We start from the raw sequence: 12605 nt of genomic DNA, 5'->3' as shown, positions 1-12605 counted from the left end.
ACTGGGGTACAGACCAGAGGCTCAGGGGCAGCGAGAGGCTTCACCAGAGACAGAGTGGGGAACAGAACAGGCAGATTGACGAAGTACACTGTTGAGGGGAGCAGCAGGCGGGTCAGGAGAGGTCTGCTACGCCATGTGGTTGCCTCCGGGACAGGCAGGAATCGAACTCATGCGGAAGTGGCTTTAGCTTCTTAGTGCTGTGCTTTAACCTGCTGCACCACCAGGAAGGGCCAATTATGTCTTTATTTTTAAAAAATAATTTATTTACAACAAAATGCACATATTTTAAATTTGATGAGTTTTGACAAATAATACACACACACACACTCATTAAATCCATCCCAAAATACAGTACACTTCTTTACCCCAGAATGTTCTCTCAAACCCTAATGCAGTTTCCCTTACAATTACAATTACTCTAGATAATTACACCCGACTGTTACTAACTCAATAGTATGGGCATTTTCTATAATACCACATACCATATTTATCTAGTCCTCTGAATAGTTGTTTTTAATGTTAGCTATTATTAAGTTGCCATTATTTATGTTCTAAAGTAATTCTAAAGAAATTTTTAAACAATCAAAAAGATCTGAAATGAAAGCCCTTAGAGCAAAATTGCTTCTCTGAGATAATCTTTTTTCCCTTCTGATGGAACTGAGAGTCCTAATATGTGTATTGTAATAAATAAGGTGGCCTTTAACATCTGTGTACGTAAATCTTAATATACATTTAAAACTTAATCCTAGGAGACATTCCTAGATAGAATTAGTGGGTCAAAAGATGTGAACACTTTTGAGGTTTTTGTTACACATTGCCTGATTACTCCCAAGAAAGATTGTTTCAGTTGTGAATGTATTTGAATGCCTGCTCACTCCACCCTGCTAATACTTTGTATAAGTGAAAAATAATATCCCACTGAAGTCTTGACTCTTGTGCTACTTTGTTATTATCATGGTTTATTTAGGCCAGTCTTTTAGAAAAATAAAGTCTACTCGACATTAAACCTCTAGTTCAGCACTCCTAAGTAAACATAAGCGTTTGGATTTACATGAGAAATGATACGGAAGTCAGCATTAAATTTCCAGAATTTAATCTCATCACTATCTGATTCTCACAAACCTGAATAATTAAGGCATCTCAACTTACCTACTCTAAAAATAAGTATGTGTTTGTTCACCAGATACCTATTTTCAGTCAACCATGAGGCCCAGTACAGTATTTGGGCTCACTGGTTGGTGATAAATGAAATTTTTGCAACCCTGTTTTCCACTAGACCTTGCTGCACGAAGCGTGAGTAGCAACTGAGCAATATTAGCATCACCTTGGAACTTGTTAGACATGTAGAATATTGGGTCCTACATCAGACTGACTGAAATCAGAATCTGATTTTAACAAGATCTGCAGGTGATTTGTAAGCATATTAAAGTCTGAAGTACTGTTCCAGAACACTGACTTCCTTACAACCATAGTTCTTGTACTTTTACAGGCAGTGGTAACATTTGGTGAGTTAGGTATGAATGTCTTGGCCACAAATCCAGTTTTTGAGAGCACTTATTGCCTGAGACAGTTCCAGATGTTTTTACACACTCTACAGGGAGTGAAAGATACATTCATGAACTAAAATGGAGACTACAGGGTGGCCTGATTACTGATTGTCTATGCTGTTAGTGTCTCCTTAACCCTCACAGCAGAGCTCTGGGGCAGGGCTATTATCTCCAGGGAAACTCAGAAAAAATAAACTAGCACGTAAAATAGTAAGCAGTTGAATTTTAATTCAGATCTATCTGTTGCTAAACCCCATTTTCTTGCCACCATGTCTGCTTTCTACAAGGGAGAGAACATGAATGAAATGTGGGAGTGGGTACAGAGGGGCCCCCAGTTTTTCAGGATGTCCACCTGAGAACAAGCTCTGCTCAAAGACTTGCAGCGTGGAATCCTGCTCATCCTTGGCTACTGTTCCTTTTGTAGATGATCTTCTGCGCAAAAACCAACAGCTGAACATGCAGGTAGCTTGCCTGAACCAGGAACTTGCCCAGCTAAAAAAGCTGGAAGAGACAGTGGCCCTTCTCCATGAAAGTCAGAGGTAGGACAGGGTTAACTGACTCTGGAAACAATATTTACTCCCCTTTATCTCTTTATTTTGCTTGACAATATCTACATACTTCTTAAAATTAACTCCACTCTATGTGTAAGTCTCCTGTATGTAGGCCAATTAATTCAGGGATCAAAGTACTGCTTCCGAAATACATTAGGTGCTAAATGTCTTTGCTGCCAATGGTGAGTTACAACACCTCAAGTTTCTCACTTGATATAGGGAGAGAGCTGTTTGGGTCAGCCAGCTTCCCTTGGACATCATGAATACCTAAAGTCAGTCATCTGGCTCTTCGGAAAACATCCGGCTGCTAATGATTACAAAAGAAATGTCAGGAATATGCTGAGAGGGTGACAGGGAGAGGGCCCAATGTGTATGTTCTCATCACAGGAGCTCACTAGCATCAGCCTTTTCAAAGCACTACCCGCAGTGTGCCGGTAGACAAGACGTCAGAGGGAGCCTCCCTGCTGTTGTACATTTAGAGACGCCCTTGACATCTTGACTTGTCAGACACCTTTACTAGAATTTTCAGTGAAATCTGAATGTAAGAATCCAGACTTAAAGCCCCAGACTTCACTTCCTGATTTTCCTTGAAATAGCTTGTTCATTTTCAGAGGATTAGACCCAGAACTTGTTTGGACTTCTTAAATGTATTTTTCTCATTATGATTATTTCAAACATAAGTAATGTCAAGTTATGATTCTCAGGCTGAGGTATGCATCAGAATCTCCTGAAAAACTTTGAAATGCATCTTGCCTACCCTCACCCCCCAAGTTTCTGATGCAGAAGGTTTGGTCTGAGAACTGCAAACTTATATTTCTATTTGAGGCAGTATTAGACCCTTGCAGCTGGTCTAGGTGCCACACTTCAAGAACATTAGAATATATCTTTTAATAATCTAGTATCAAATTGCAATGTGTGTGTTTTTAAGATTTTTAAATTTATTTATGCAGACATAACTGCGGGCCAGGCCAGAGGTGCAGGGGCAATGAGAGGACTCACCAGAGTCAGAGTGGGGAGCAGAACAGCAGATCGAGGAAATACACAGCTGAGGGGAGCAGCGGACGGGTCAGGAGAGGTCTGCTGCGCCTTCTGTGCCCTCCAGGGTGGGGATTGAACTTTCACAGAAGCAGTGGGTGGGGGCCAAGTTAGCAGTACTGAGCTTTAACCTGCTGCACCACCAGGGAGGGCCCTCTGTGTGTTAGTAATCAGTTCAAAATGTAAGATCAATTTGTTTCACTTTCCATTTGTAGAGAACTTTTAAATTTTTTTGCTTAGTCTTATGTAACATTTACATGATCCCAAAGTCAAATCTACAAAATATAATAAATTCAAACAAATTCTACTTCCTTACCCCTCTCTTCTTTCCTTTCCTTTCCTCCCACTAGACTTCCATTGTGGGTGTGGGTATGTATTGGTATTTTTTCTCTATCATATAAAAAGGGGCATAATGTTGGCTTAACATTTTATCTTAGAAATCTGTTTACAGTGTTATATATAGTTAGTTCTCATTCATAACCCACTTGTATAGGGCTCCACTGTGTTTGTTTAGTGCTTTATTGACAGACATTTGAGTTGATAGTATCTTTTTAAAAAAAAAAACAAAAAATATTTATTTTTACTTATTTATGCATACAAAAACTGGAGTATAGGCCAGAGGTGCAGGGGGTGAGAGGGTTCACCAGAAACAAAGTGGGGAACAGAACAGACAGATCTAATACACTGCTGAGGGGAGCAGCAGATGAAATGGGAGAGGTCTGCTGTGCCATGTGGGTGCAATGACCTCAGATGGTAGTGGTATTATCACTGAGACTTAACCCCTAGGCCACCACAAAGGCGCAAGTTGATAGTCTTTCTGCAATAGTTCTGCAATGAATGGCATTGTATACACATCATTTGTGGGAGGAGCAATCTGTGCTGACTTACAATATTACATGGTAACAGAGTTCAAAAATACAGTCATTGGCCTCGAGGCCCTGGTGATACAGAGGTTAAAGTCTCAGTGCTAACAAACTATTGCCAGCCACTGTGGCATGAGTTCAATCCCCAGCCAGGTCGCTGACCCACATGGCACAGCAGACCTCTCCTGTCCTGCCCGCTGCTCCCATCAGCAGTGTATCTCAGTAAATCCACCTGTTCCACTCCCCACTCTCTCTGGTGAATCCTCACCCCCCCACACCTGTGGACTATACCCCAGTTCTTATGTGCATAAATAAACAAATCTTTAAAAAAAAAAGAAGAAGAATACAGTCATCATTACTTAAATGTAGAGGCAGGGTAGATTTGAAGATATACAAGTTCAGATTTGAGGGTAGAAATTGGAGGCCCGGTCAGGTGCTCATCCTCCCAGTACTTCTACTTATCTCATCATGAAAGTACTTTGGAAAACAGAACAATTACAATATAAAATGTGAACGATGGGGCCCTCCCTGGTGGCACAGCAGGTTAAAGCACTGCACTAAGAAGCCAAAGCCACTTACGCGTGAGTTTGGTCCACATGGCGAGTTTGATCCACCTCTCCTGACCCGCCCACTGCTCCCCTCAGCAGTGTACTGTGTTGATCTGTCTGTTCTGCTCCCCACTCTGTCTCTGGTGAATCCTCTCACCCTCCACATCTCTGGCCTGTACCCCAGTTCTGTATAAATAAATAAATAAATCTTAAAAAAAAATGTGAACTATGTTATTGCTGTAGTCAGTCTGGAACAGAACCAGAACTGTAATGAAGAAACGGTCAGCCTGCTTCTAAAATAATCCACTCATAAATTGGACAGTTCTTTCTATTTAAAGATATTACTTCATTTTACATTTGTCTTTAGTAAATATTTCAGTTCTGAATGGCACCTACTTTGCTTTTATGGCTTCAACACTGCCTTTCCCCCTGTGCTGCAGATCCCTGGTGGTAACTAATGAGTATCTGCTGCAGCAGCTGAATAAAGAGCAAAAAGGCTATTCCGGGAAAGCACTCCTCCCACCTGAGACAAGCCATCATTTGGGGAGATCGTCACCCTTTGGGAAAAGCTCTCTGTCTTCCTCCTCTCCAGTGGCACATGACACGGGTCAGTATCTCATACAGAGTGTCTCAGACTCTGTCCCAGAGCCTAGTTTATGGAACTAGGTGTTTATGGAACACCTTTTCTTTTCTGCAGCTTCCCTCTTAGCTGCGGGGGGCTCCCAGGACCATTGCCACTAGTATAGTGGTTTTTACTACAAGCTTAAGCAAAACAAATTTATTCTGATTACATTGTATTGGCCCTTTTTATTTCTTTGTCTCCTCCCATGGAATCATTCTTTCCTTCTGCCTACAGAAATAGTTGGCACTTTGTCCTAGTCATTGTGTCACATAGAAATATTTGGCTGAAAAAAAATATTTGGCTGAAAGTGTTGAAGAGGGAAAAAAAAAAACAGACCTTTTCTTCACTGTCACTGGAAATTGTGTAATAGGTTACACAGGTTAAAAAATAACATCCCTGTTTAGATGTGTTTCCTTTTAGAAGAAATTTTTAGAGAATCCATGTTTACTGATTCATCAAACATGTTTTAAGTTTCCTTATACTATGATGAAAAGGTGATATGGTCTGGTGTCTGCCCTTGAAGCAGTCCTTTAGTCAGGGAGAAAAGCCAAAGCCCCTGTGATGGAATTCTGAGCTTGGCATTGGTACCAGACAGGTTTAAACAAAAGCCTAAAGATGCCCTGGAAAGAAAGATGTGAGTTGTTCATCTTCTGGGCAATTGAAGAAAGTGTCAATGAGAACATGTTGAGTAGAATGGCAGATAGAGGGGGTGCAGAGCCTCCTACCAAGAACTGGGTTCTGGACACCCCCAAGGGAGATGTGGGTCATGGGGCCTAGAGAGGACAGGGGCCTGCCCTAGCCTGGGAGGTATAATGTGAGGACAATGTGCCTTAAAGAGATGATCTCTCAGCTGAGACCAGAAGAATGAATGGAAGGTACCTGCCAAAGCATAGGGCCCAGGGCACAGGCAGTGGGAGAGGAGAGAAACAGTATATGCAAAGGTCACAAGATGGGAGGGAACATGATCTAGCCAGGGAGCAGAGGGACTGCAAGAGATACGGAGGAGTGAGGTTGCACAGCTTCTTGAGGATTTTAGAAGGGAGGAGTGGCAGAGTGGCAGACTAGTGTTTGAGAGCTTCCCTGTAAGAAGAGTGGATTGCAGGGGGAGGGGGAGGGAGCTAGGTTTAAGGAGAAAGCTGGTGCCGTCCAGCCTAGATGAGGCCTCTGACATTAGCTTTGGGCTCAGCGTGCACTTTACACACAAGTACCTTGTATTTCAGACACAGGTTACAATCTTTCTTTTAATCCTAATTGGGCATTTTAAAAATCAATGGGAAAAGATAATGGAAATGTTTCTAAGAATGGTTCCGCTTCAGTAGTCGCTCAGGTAGCTATTGTTGCCAGAGGATGCATAGAAGGCAGAGGATGTCCCCTGATGGCTGTGTTCTGCCTCTCTTCATCTTCAACGTCATGTCAGAGGGAGAACAGATGGAAAGATTAGATACTCGTTTGCTCCCCTGACCCAGATGCTGTGCAGGGGAGGAGAGTAGGCATTGCCATAATAATGAGACGGGAAGATCACAACCAAGATCACACATTTCTAAGTTATAAATAAAATTCACCAACCTCTGGATTGTATGTGGATTCACAAAAGGAGACTGTATCAAGGAGTCAAGCAATTCTTTGAATTGAGCTTGCACACTAGGGAAATGTTAGTAAGGATGGTCCCCCAACCCCACCGCTTTCCTGTGCCTGTCCTCCAAGGCTGCACCTTAGTGAGTCAGGACAGCTTGTCAGAACCTTCCAAGCCTAGGTTGTCATTTTCAAGATCCCAGCCCAATGCACACCAACCTACTGGGCAGAACATCAGGGGGAAGGTAATTCTTCAGTTCCAACCTTTCTCTCCTTCCCCTGTGAGCATCTGATAGCAGCCCAAGAATCTAGTCATTTCCTCCAAGCTCCATAACCGCTTGTTAAGAGGGGGCTGTTGTCCTTCAAGGTAGAATTTGAAGAGGCTGTGGGTTCTCCTTGTGAGTTCCTTAAGTCACACGAGGGGCAAATCCCTGCTCCCCTAGACATTGGATGCTGCACTCACCTACAGATTAATGGCTGGGAGCCTTGCTCTGTTTGAAATAGCTAAATTCTCTTTACTGTGAGGATACTTTAGTGAGAGCTGGATTTGGGTTTCACTTCTATTATGCTCATTTAAGTAAGCTTGCATATTCAAACAAAGGCTAGAGGAATTATTCTTCCTAATATTTGCCAGTAGGAGAGAGAGAGTTCTCTGAACCACTTCTCTTCAGAGCAGTGTGTGAACAGACTCAAGAGGAGCCCAGGACTGTCAGTTTCAGGCAAGGGTCTGCTATGGCCAGTGCTGATTGCTGCCCTCTAATTCCCACCTCACATCCCTAGCGGCCCTGTCTAGAGCCATGGTATTCCTCCACATCCCTGCTGCCAAGTGAAGTTGGGCTCACCTGGGGCAGAAACATCACAGGACAGCCTGTGGGATGAGGAAATAAACAGTTGCTCAGCTTGGCTTGTTATCTGGCTCAGGAAAAGGAGGTATTTATGAGCATGTGCTTTTAAGCCTTTTCTAACACCCTTAGGAGCCGCCTCGCCTAGGCAGGCCCTAAGTCCCAACCAGCCCACTTGTCACTGCAGGAAGGGAAGGAGAGTTGGCCGGCCTAGGCTTTGGAATAGCTCTTGCCTGACACCCAGAGCCTCAGAGAGGAGAAAAGTTTGATCCAGAGGCTGAGGATTCCTTGAAACCAAAAAGGCTTCCACCTTCCTCCCAATCTGGGATGTTGAACAAATGAGAAGGAATCAGCAAGAACTCCCTTCACTGTTGGGTACCCTGCTCACCTGCAAAGGCTGGTGTTGGGGGCCGAGCTGTCACTGGACATCTAGGTCCCCAGAGTTGGGGCTTGCTAAGTGAGGAAGCCTGGCCTGGGAGGCGAGAGGCCAGGTTCCAGCGTAATTCTGCAGAGACCCCTCCACACACTAGACCTCAGTTTCCTCAGCTGTAAAGTGGGGAGGAGTTGGACTATTTACTCTTCCTGGCCCTGCATTTTCAGATATTCTGAGCTGGACCCCAGAATGACTTGGCTTGGTGGCCCCCTGGGGATGGGTGTCTAGAGCCAGGCCTGACACTGCCTCTGCCAGTGTTTGGCCTAGGCCAAGCCTAGGCCAACTTTGCTGTCTCATCCCCCTCCTAGTATGAAAGTGGAGAGACTGAGACTGAGGTCCTTGTTGGAAAAAGCAAGCTGTGATGTTGGAACTCTCGATCAGGTCTGAGGTATAAAGGCTTTAGATTTCCCAACGGCGCGTTCAAAGGTAGTCTGGCTCTGTGCACATGGGAGGGACCTACTGTGTCTTTCTGGGTAAGGTTGCTAGTGGCAGGATCAGCAGGTGTGACACACATGCGACATGAGAATTCAGTAGATATGGATGACATTACCCTCATCAGCATATACCCAACCAGTCCATATTGGTACAAAAGGTGTCTTTATTGAGGTCTGGGTAAGATTTAGGCACTTGGCCAGAGCAGCAGCTTAAATATGAGGCAAGCAGGTAGGGGTCAGCCATGCCCAGGGTTAGGTTAGGGCGGTGAGGCTATAGGCACAGACTCTCCCCAGATGGACAGAAGTTGGGGAGGAACGAGTAGAGGGAAGGAGACACAGAGCAGTCTGGGTCGGAGGTCTGGTGGGCTGGCCCCATTGGCTGGGCAGTAAGCGCTGGGTGGCAGGTCCAGCAGGGAGACCGGGCTCTCTTGCTCCACATGCCCCTTGGGCCCAGGCCTGAGCCTCTGGTGGGGGCAGCTGTGCTGGGGGGCCTTCCGAGGCCTCACTTCTTCACCTTGGCGTCATAAGTGCCTGCATTCTTGTAGGCACTCACATAGCCACTGTCGTCCAGGATGTCCTGCCGTCCAGCAATGCCCTTGCCCTTACCGCTCTCGTCGAAGCGCTCCTTGTGGGAGCCTGTGTACTTGCTGGTGTCGGTCAGCCGTTCCACAGCACCCCCTGTTTTTGCTTTCTGTTTTGACAGAGTGCCCCCAGGGACACTTGATTAGGGAGCCCAGCCCTCCCACTCCCAGTCAAGGTCCCCCACAACTCCCTCAGTGCCCACCCAAAACCAGCAGGGCACTTACGGTGACGCCCACGTTGGCTGGTTCCTTTCCTGCCACCAACTGGCAGATGGCATTGAAGGCCTCCTCCTTGCTCTTCCCCTTAAATCGCTTAGATGCCAGCTCTTCTAGGGCCTTCTTGAACTCCTCATAGTTGATGACCCGAGCAGACTTTGCCCTGTCATGTATGTGGACACTGTGAGTTTCCCCCCTTCCCTCCAAAGTTCCAGCCCCCCAACTCCCAACCTTCTGGGAACATCAGAAGCAGGGACTCTCTGGGGCTCACTTGACTTTGGAGAAGACGATGTCAACGTCGGTCCCTGTCACGGCCTTTCCATCAGCCACCTTGCAATCCTTGCACAGCTTGGCCCAGTTCTTGCCATTCATCTCTTGCCCACTGGCCTTGGGATCTCCATGGATGGCAAACTTGCGGAAGCTCTCTTCCAGCCCAGCCACATCTGTGCTCGCTGCCATGCCACCCTGTAGAGACCCACCTTGGTCATCTCCCCACCAAGCTGCCACACCCCTCCCCAAGGCACAGAATGTAAAGGTCTACCCTTCAAAAGCTGGAAGTGAGTTGTGGCTACTTCTGCCAAGTACCCTGAAAGCTGGAGCTGGCCTGCCTGGGAATAGGGGCCAGCACCTAGTGTCTCCGTGGGCCCCAACACCCCAAGAGGAAAGGTCCTGTTGCTCAATGCCAGCCCTGGCATCTGATGAGAGTTCAGAAGATGAAATCATGATGCCCACACCAGGCTGGGAACAGAGTAGTACTGTCCAGAAAGACTGTGAGGGCAGCGGCTGGGGCCATGGCTTTGTCTGGCCCTGGCACAAAGCCTGCTTGGGTGGAAGTGATGGTGGCAGAGCAGGCCCCCCCTCACTGGGAGTCCCATGCCAAGTTGGGTGAAGGCCATGCCAGGCTGCTGGTTGGGCAGGTATTTAGTGAGGAAAGTGTCTCTGTCAGGTCATGAGGACCCAGCAAGACTCAGCCCAGGCTGAGAAGGAAGCCAGTACACAATCAGGGGTGTATGCCGTAGGCAGGGGTGCAGCTGGCCCAGCCAGGACCTTGTTACTATTTGCTGTTAAACAAAAACATGAGGGGAGCCGGAGCTTGGGGCTGGCCTGGCCACAGTTTGTGAAGCCTGGAGACAGTTGCTAAGGGAGGGTGGTGCTGCTTGGAGAATGTTGCTAAGGGCAGGATGGTGTCAGGGCGGCTCAGGGAGAAGCTCCCAGTGCTGCTGGGCTGGGCTGGGCTGGGGAACAGGGGCCCACGGGTGGGGCACCCCAGCACTCCCAGTGCCTGGGGCACAACCATGGCTTCCTGGCCCCTTGCCACCCACTGGGGCTGTAAACTCCCAATCTGTGGAGTGTAAGAAGAACAGGAGATTGGGGGGCTAGTTTAAGTGGAGGTTGCAGAGTTACAAGCCCCCAGAAGCATGATGGACAGTGGGACTATGGCCTGGACCAGAGCACTCTTCCCCTGTGTCTACACCATTAGCCCTCCAGGAGGCCTCCCAGCCACACCCCGACCTCTGCCACACCAGTCCACACTCCCACAGCCCTCCTGCACTCAGCCTCAGCTCTCCATCCTGGGCCTATTCCCCCCGACCACACCCTTAACCTAGTACTGAGACCTCTCTGCCCACGCCCCAGCCCTGTACTGATGTGCTCTCACATGGCCCCTACTGCAGACCCCTGGTCACTCCCACGGCACAGCGCTGCGGCTGCCTCCATCCGCACTCCCACAGCCCTGGCACTGAGAGCCTGGGCCATTCCCACAGCATCTATCCCACACACATACAAGAGCCCTGTACTGAGCTCCCCCGAATATCTTCAGCCCTGCACTAGAGTGTTTCCCCACACCTCCACTGCCCCACCACAGTCCCTTGACCACACCTGAAGCCCTGTACTGGAAGTCCCCCCATGTAGCTCACACAATCGGGTCCTGAGACCTCCCTGACCACACCCTTAGCCCTGCATTGCGGCTGCCTCCCTGGGATGGAGGCCCGGCGTCTGCACATTCATAGCCTCGCCGGCATCCCAGCCGTAGCCTCACAGCTTGCCCCTTCTCCACATACTTGAGAGCCCCTTAGACTCACCCTCACACCCCCGCCCAGTGTCCACACCGTAGACTTCCATTTCTACCCTCCCAGGTACTACAGTGAGGACCCTCTATGTTGAGGCTCCCTGAGCGCACCCCACCCCCATTGCAGTTGCCTGACCACACCCTCAGCGAGTCCTTAGAACCCGTCGTCTACTGTTAAGGCCCTTAAATACGAGAGCTTCCAGTGACCACAGCCTGGACTCCTGCCAAACTAACAACCTCCTACCACCACTGGCATTGACATTGAAAACCCTCTCCAGTGACCACTCTCTCCTATCCCTAAGGCATTTTCTGGAACTGGTAGCACCCACAGTTCCTCCACTGAAGGCCCTCTGTGGCCCACAATCCTAGTCTACACTGCAGCCCCTCTCCTACAGTCTCCCACTGAGCACCCAGAGACCTGAAGCTTGATTCACTAAGGGTACAGTCTGGGGGAGCTTGCCTGCCACAGGATGCTTGTCCCAGGGCACTGGCGGGATCCTGCATCCAGTGCTCCTGTCTGAGGAAGACGGAGTCTTGATAACCCTTGGACTGATCAGGTGGAGCAGGGCCACGGCTCTACTCCCAGGGGCATGCAGGCCATGGATGGGGTGGCCACACCCATGAACTGGGGCTAGCCACTCGCTCCCACTGGGACAGCTGGAGTCATCAATCAGCCGGGCGGGGGTGGGGGTGGAGGTAGAACACCCGGGTCCATAGCAGGGCCGCTCAGCTGGCATCTAGCTCTCTCCATCGGAGCAGGACCCCTCCCAGGCCGCTCCTACCCCACCCCTTCCTTATCGTGCAGGATACTGATTAGGGTGGTGGGCACCCGGGTCTCCTACCGGCTTCTGTCTCGTGACTGCTCCTGCAGAGCGCGTTCGATGGACAGAAGGACGTGAGAATGGACTGACGGACGCGGGAGACCAGGCGGCTCTGCAGCTCTGCTCCCTGCCGGCTCCAGGGCGGGACTGCAGCCCGGGCGGCTCCGCCGTATTATCCCCTGTTTCTCGGTCTCCATAGAGACGGAGTCCCACCCCCGGGGCTGTCTCGGTGAGAGAGTGACCAAGGTCATGCTAGCTCCACCCACTGGACACCGCCCTCCCGGCGCTGGCGCTCCCGGGGGCGGAGCTGCAGCCTTAGCCTCAGCCTCAGCCGGCGGCTCCCCAGGCCTTGGCGCTGGGGAGACCAACCTTCTGCAGTTCCGGATTTCCTCGGGTGGCCCGGTAACAGGAAGACGGCCCCATCTATCTTGGGTTCCACCCAAAGTTTGAAGAAGGCTTCTACAGTCTGGGA

The 12605-nt window shown here is 48.8% G+C and overlaps 2 protein-coding genes across 5 annotated transcripts in view; one reads left to right on the top strand and one right to left on the bottom strand.

The window, feature by feature from the left end:
• Window positions 1–5381, top strand: part of LRRC36 (leucine rich repeat containing 36) — a 52009-nt gene extending 46628 nt beyond the window's left edge. The window contains exons 13-15 of one of the 3 annotated variants that reach the window (XM_012730440.1): window positions 1972–2086; window positions 3484–3502; window positions 4985–5099. In XM_012730440.1, the coding sequence (XP_012585894.1) occupies window positions 1972–2086; window positions 3484–3502; window positions 4985–5002 (152 nt within the window). In that variant the 3' untranslated portion in view covers window positions 5003–5099. Of the gene's footprint in view, window positions 1–1971; window positions 2087–3483; window positions 3503–4984 lie in introns of all 3 variants that reach the window. The other 2 variants (XM_012730439.1, XM_012730441.1) reach the window with 2 other exon arrangements.
• Window positions 5382–8591: 3210 nt separating this feature from the next.
• Window positions 8592–12296, bottom strand: TPPP3 (tubulin polymerization-promoting protein family member 3). 2 transcript variants are annotated; one of them, XM_004690476.2, is made up of 4 exons: window positions 12155–12296; window positions 9516–9709; window positions 9254–9407; window positions 8592–9138 (listed from the first exon to the last, which is right to left on the bottom strand). In XM_004690476.2, the coding sequence occupies exons 2-4, from the start codon at window positions 9701–9703 to the stop codon at window positions 8950–8952; spliced, it is 531 nt and encodes a 176-aa protein (XP_004690533.1). In that variant the 5' UTR covers window positions 9704–9709; window positions 12155–12296; the 3' UTR covers window positions 8592–8949. The 2 variants fall into 2 exon arrangements, with proteins under 2 accessions (XP_004690533.1, XP_012586231.1); XM_012730777.1 differs by lacking the exon at window positions 12155–12296 and adding an exon at window positions 11773–11866.
• Window positions 12297–12605: the final 309 nt, after the last annotated feature.

The sequence above is a fragment of the Condylura cristata genome, unplaced genomic scaffold (assembly GCF_000260355.1).
Source record: "Condylura cristata isolate star-nosed mole 26May11 unplaced genomic scaffold, ConCri1.0 scaffold00028, whole genome shotgun sequence".
In the NCBI taxonomy this organism is placed as follows: domain Eukaryota; kingdom Metazoa; phylum Chordata; class Mammalia; order Eulipotyphla; family Talpidae; genus Condylura; species Condylura cristata.
Note: the sequence above shows the minus strand (reverse complement) of the source record. Positions and strands in the feature narration are given on the sequence as shown.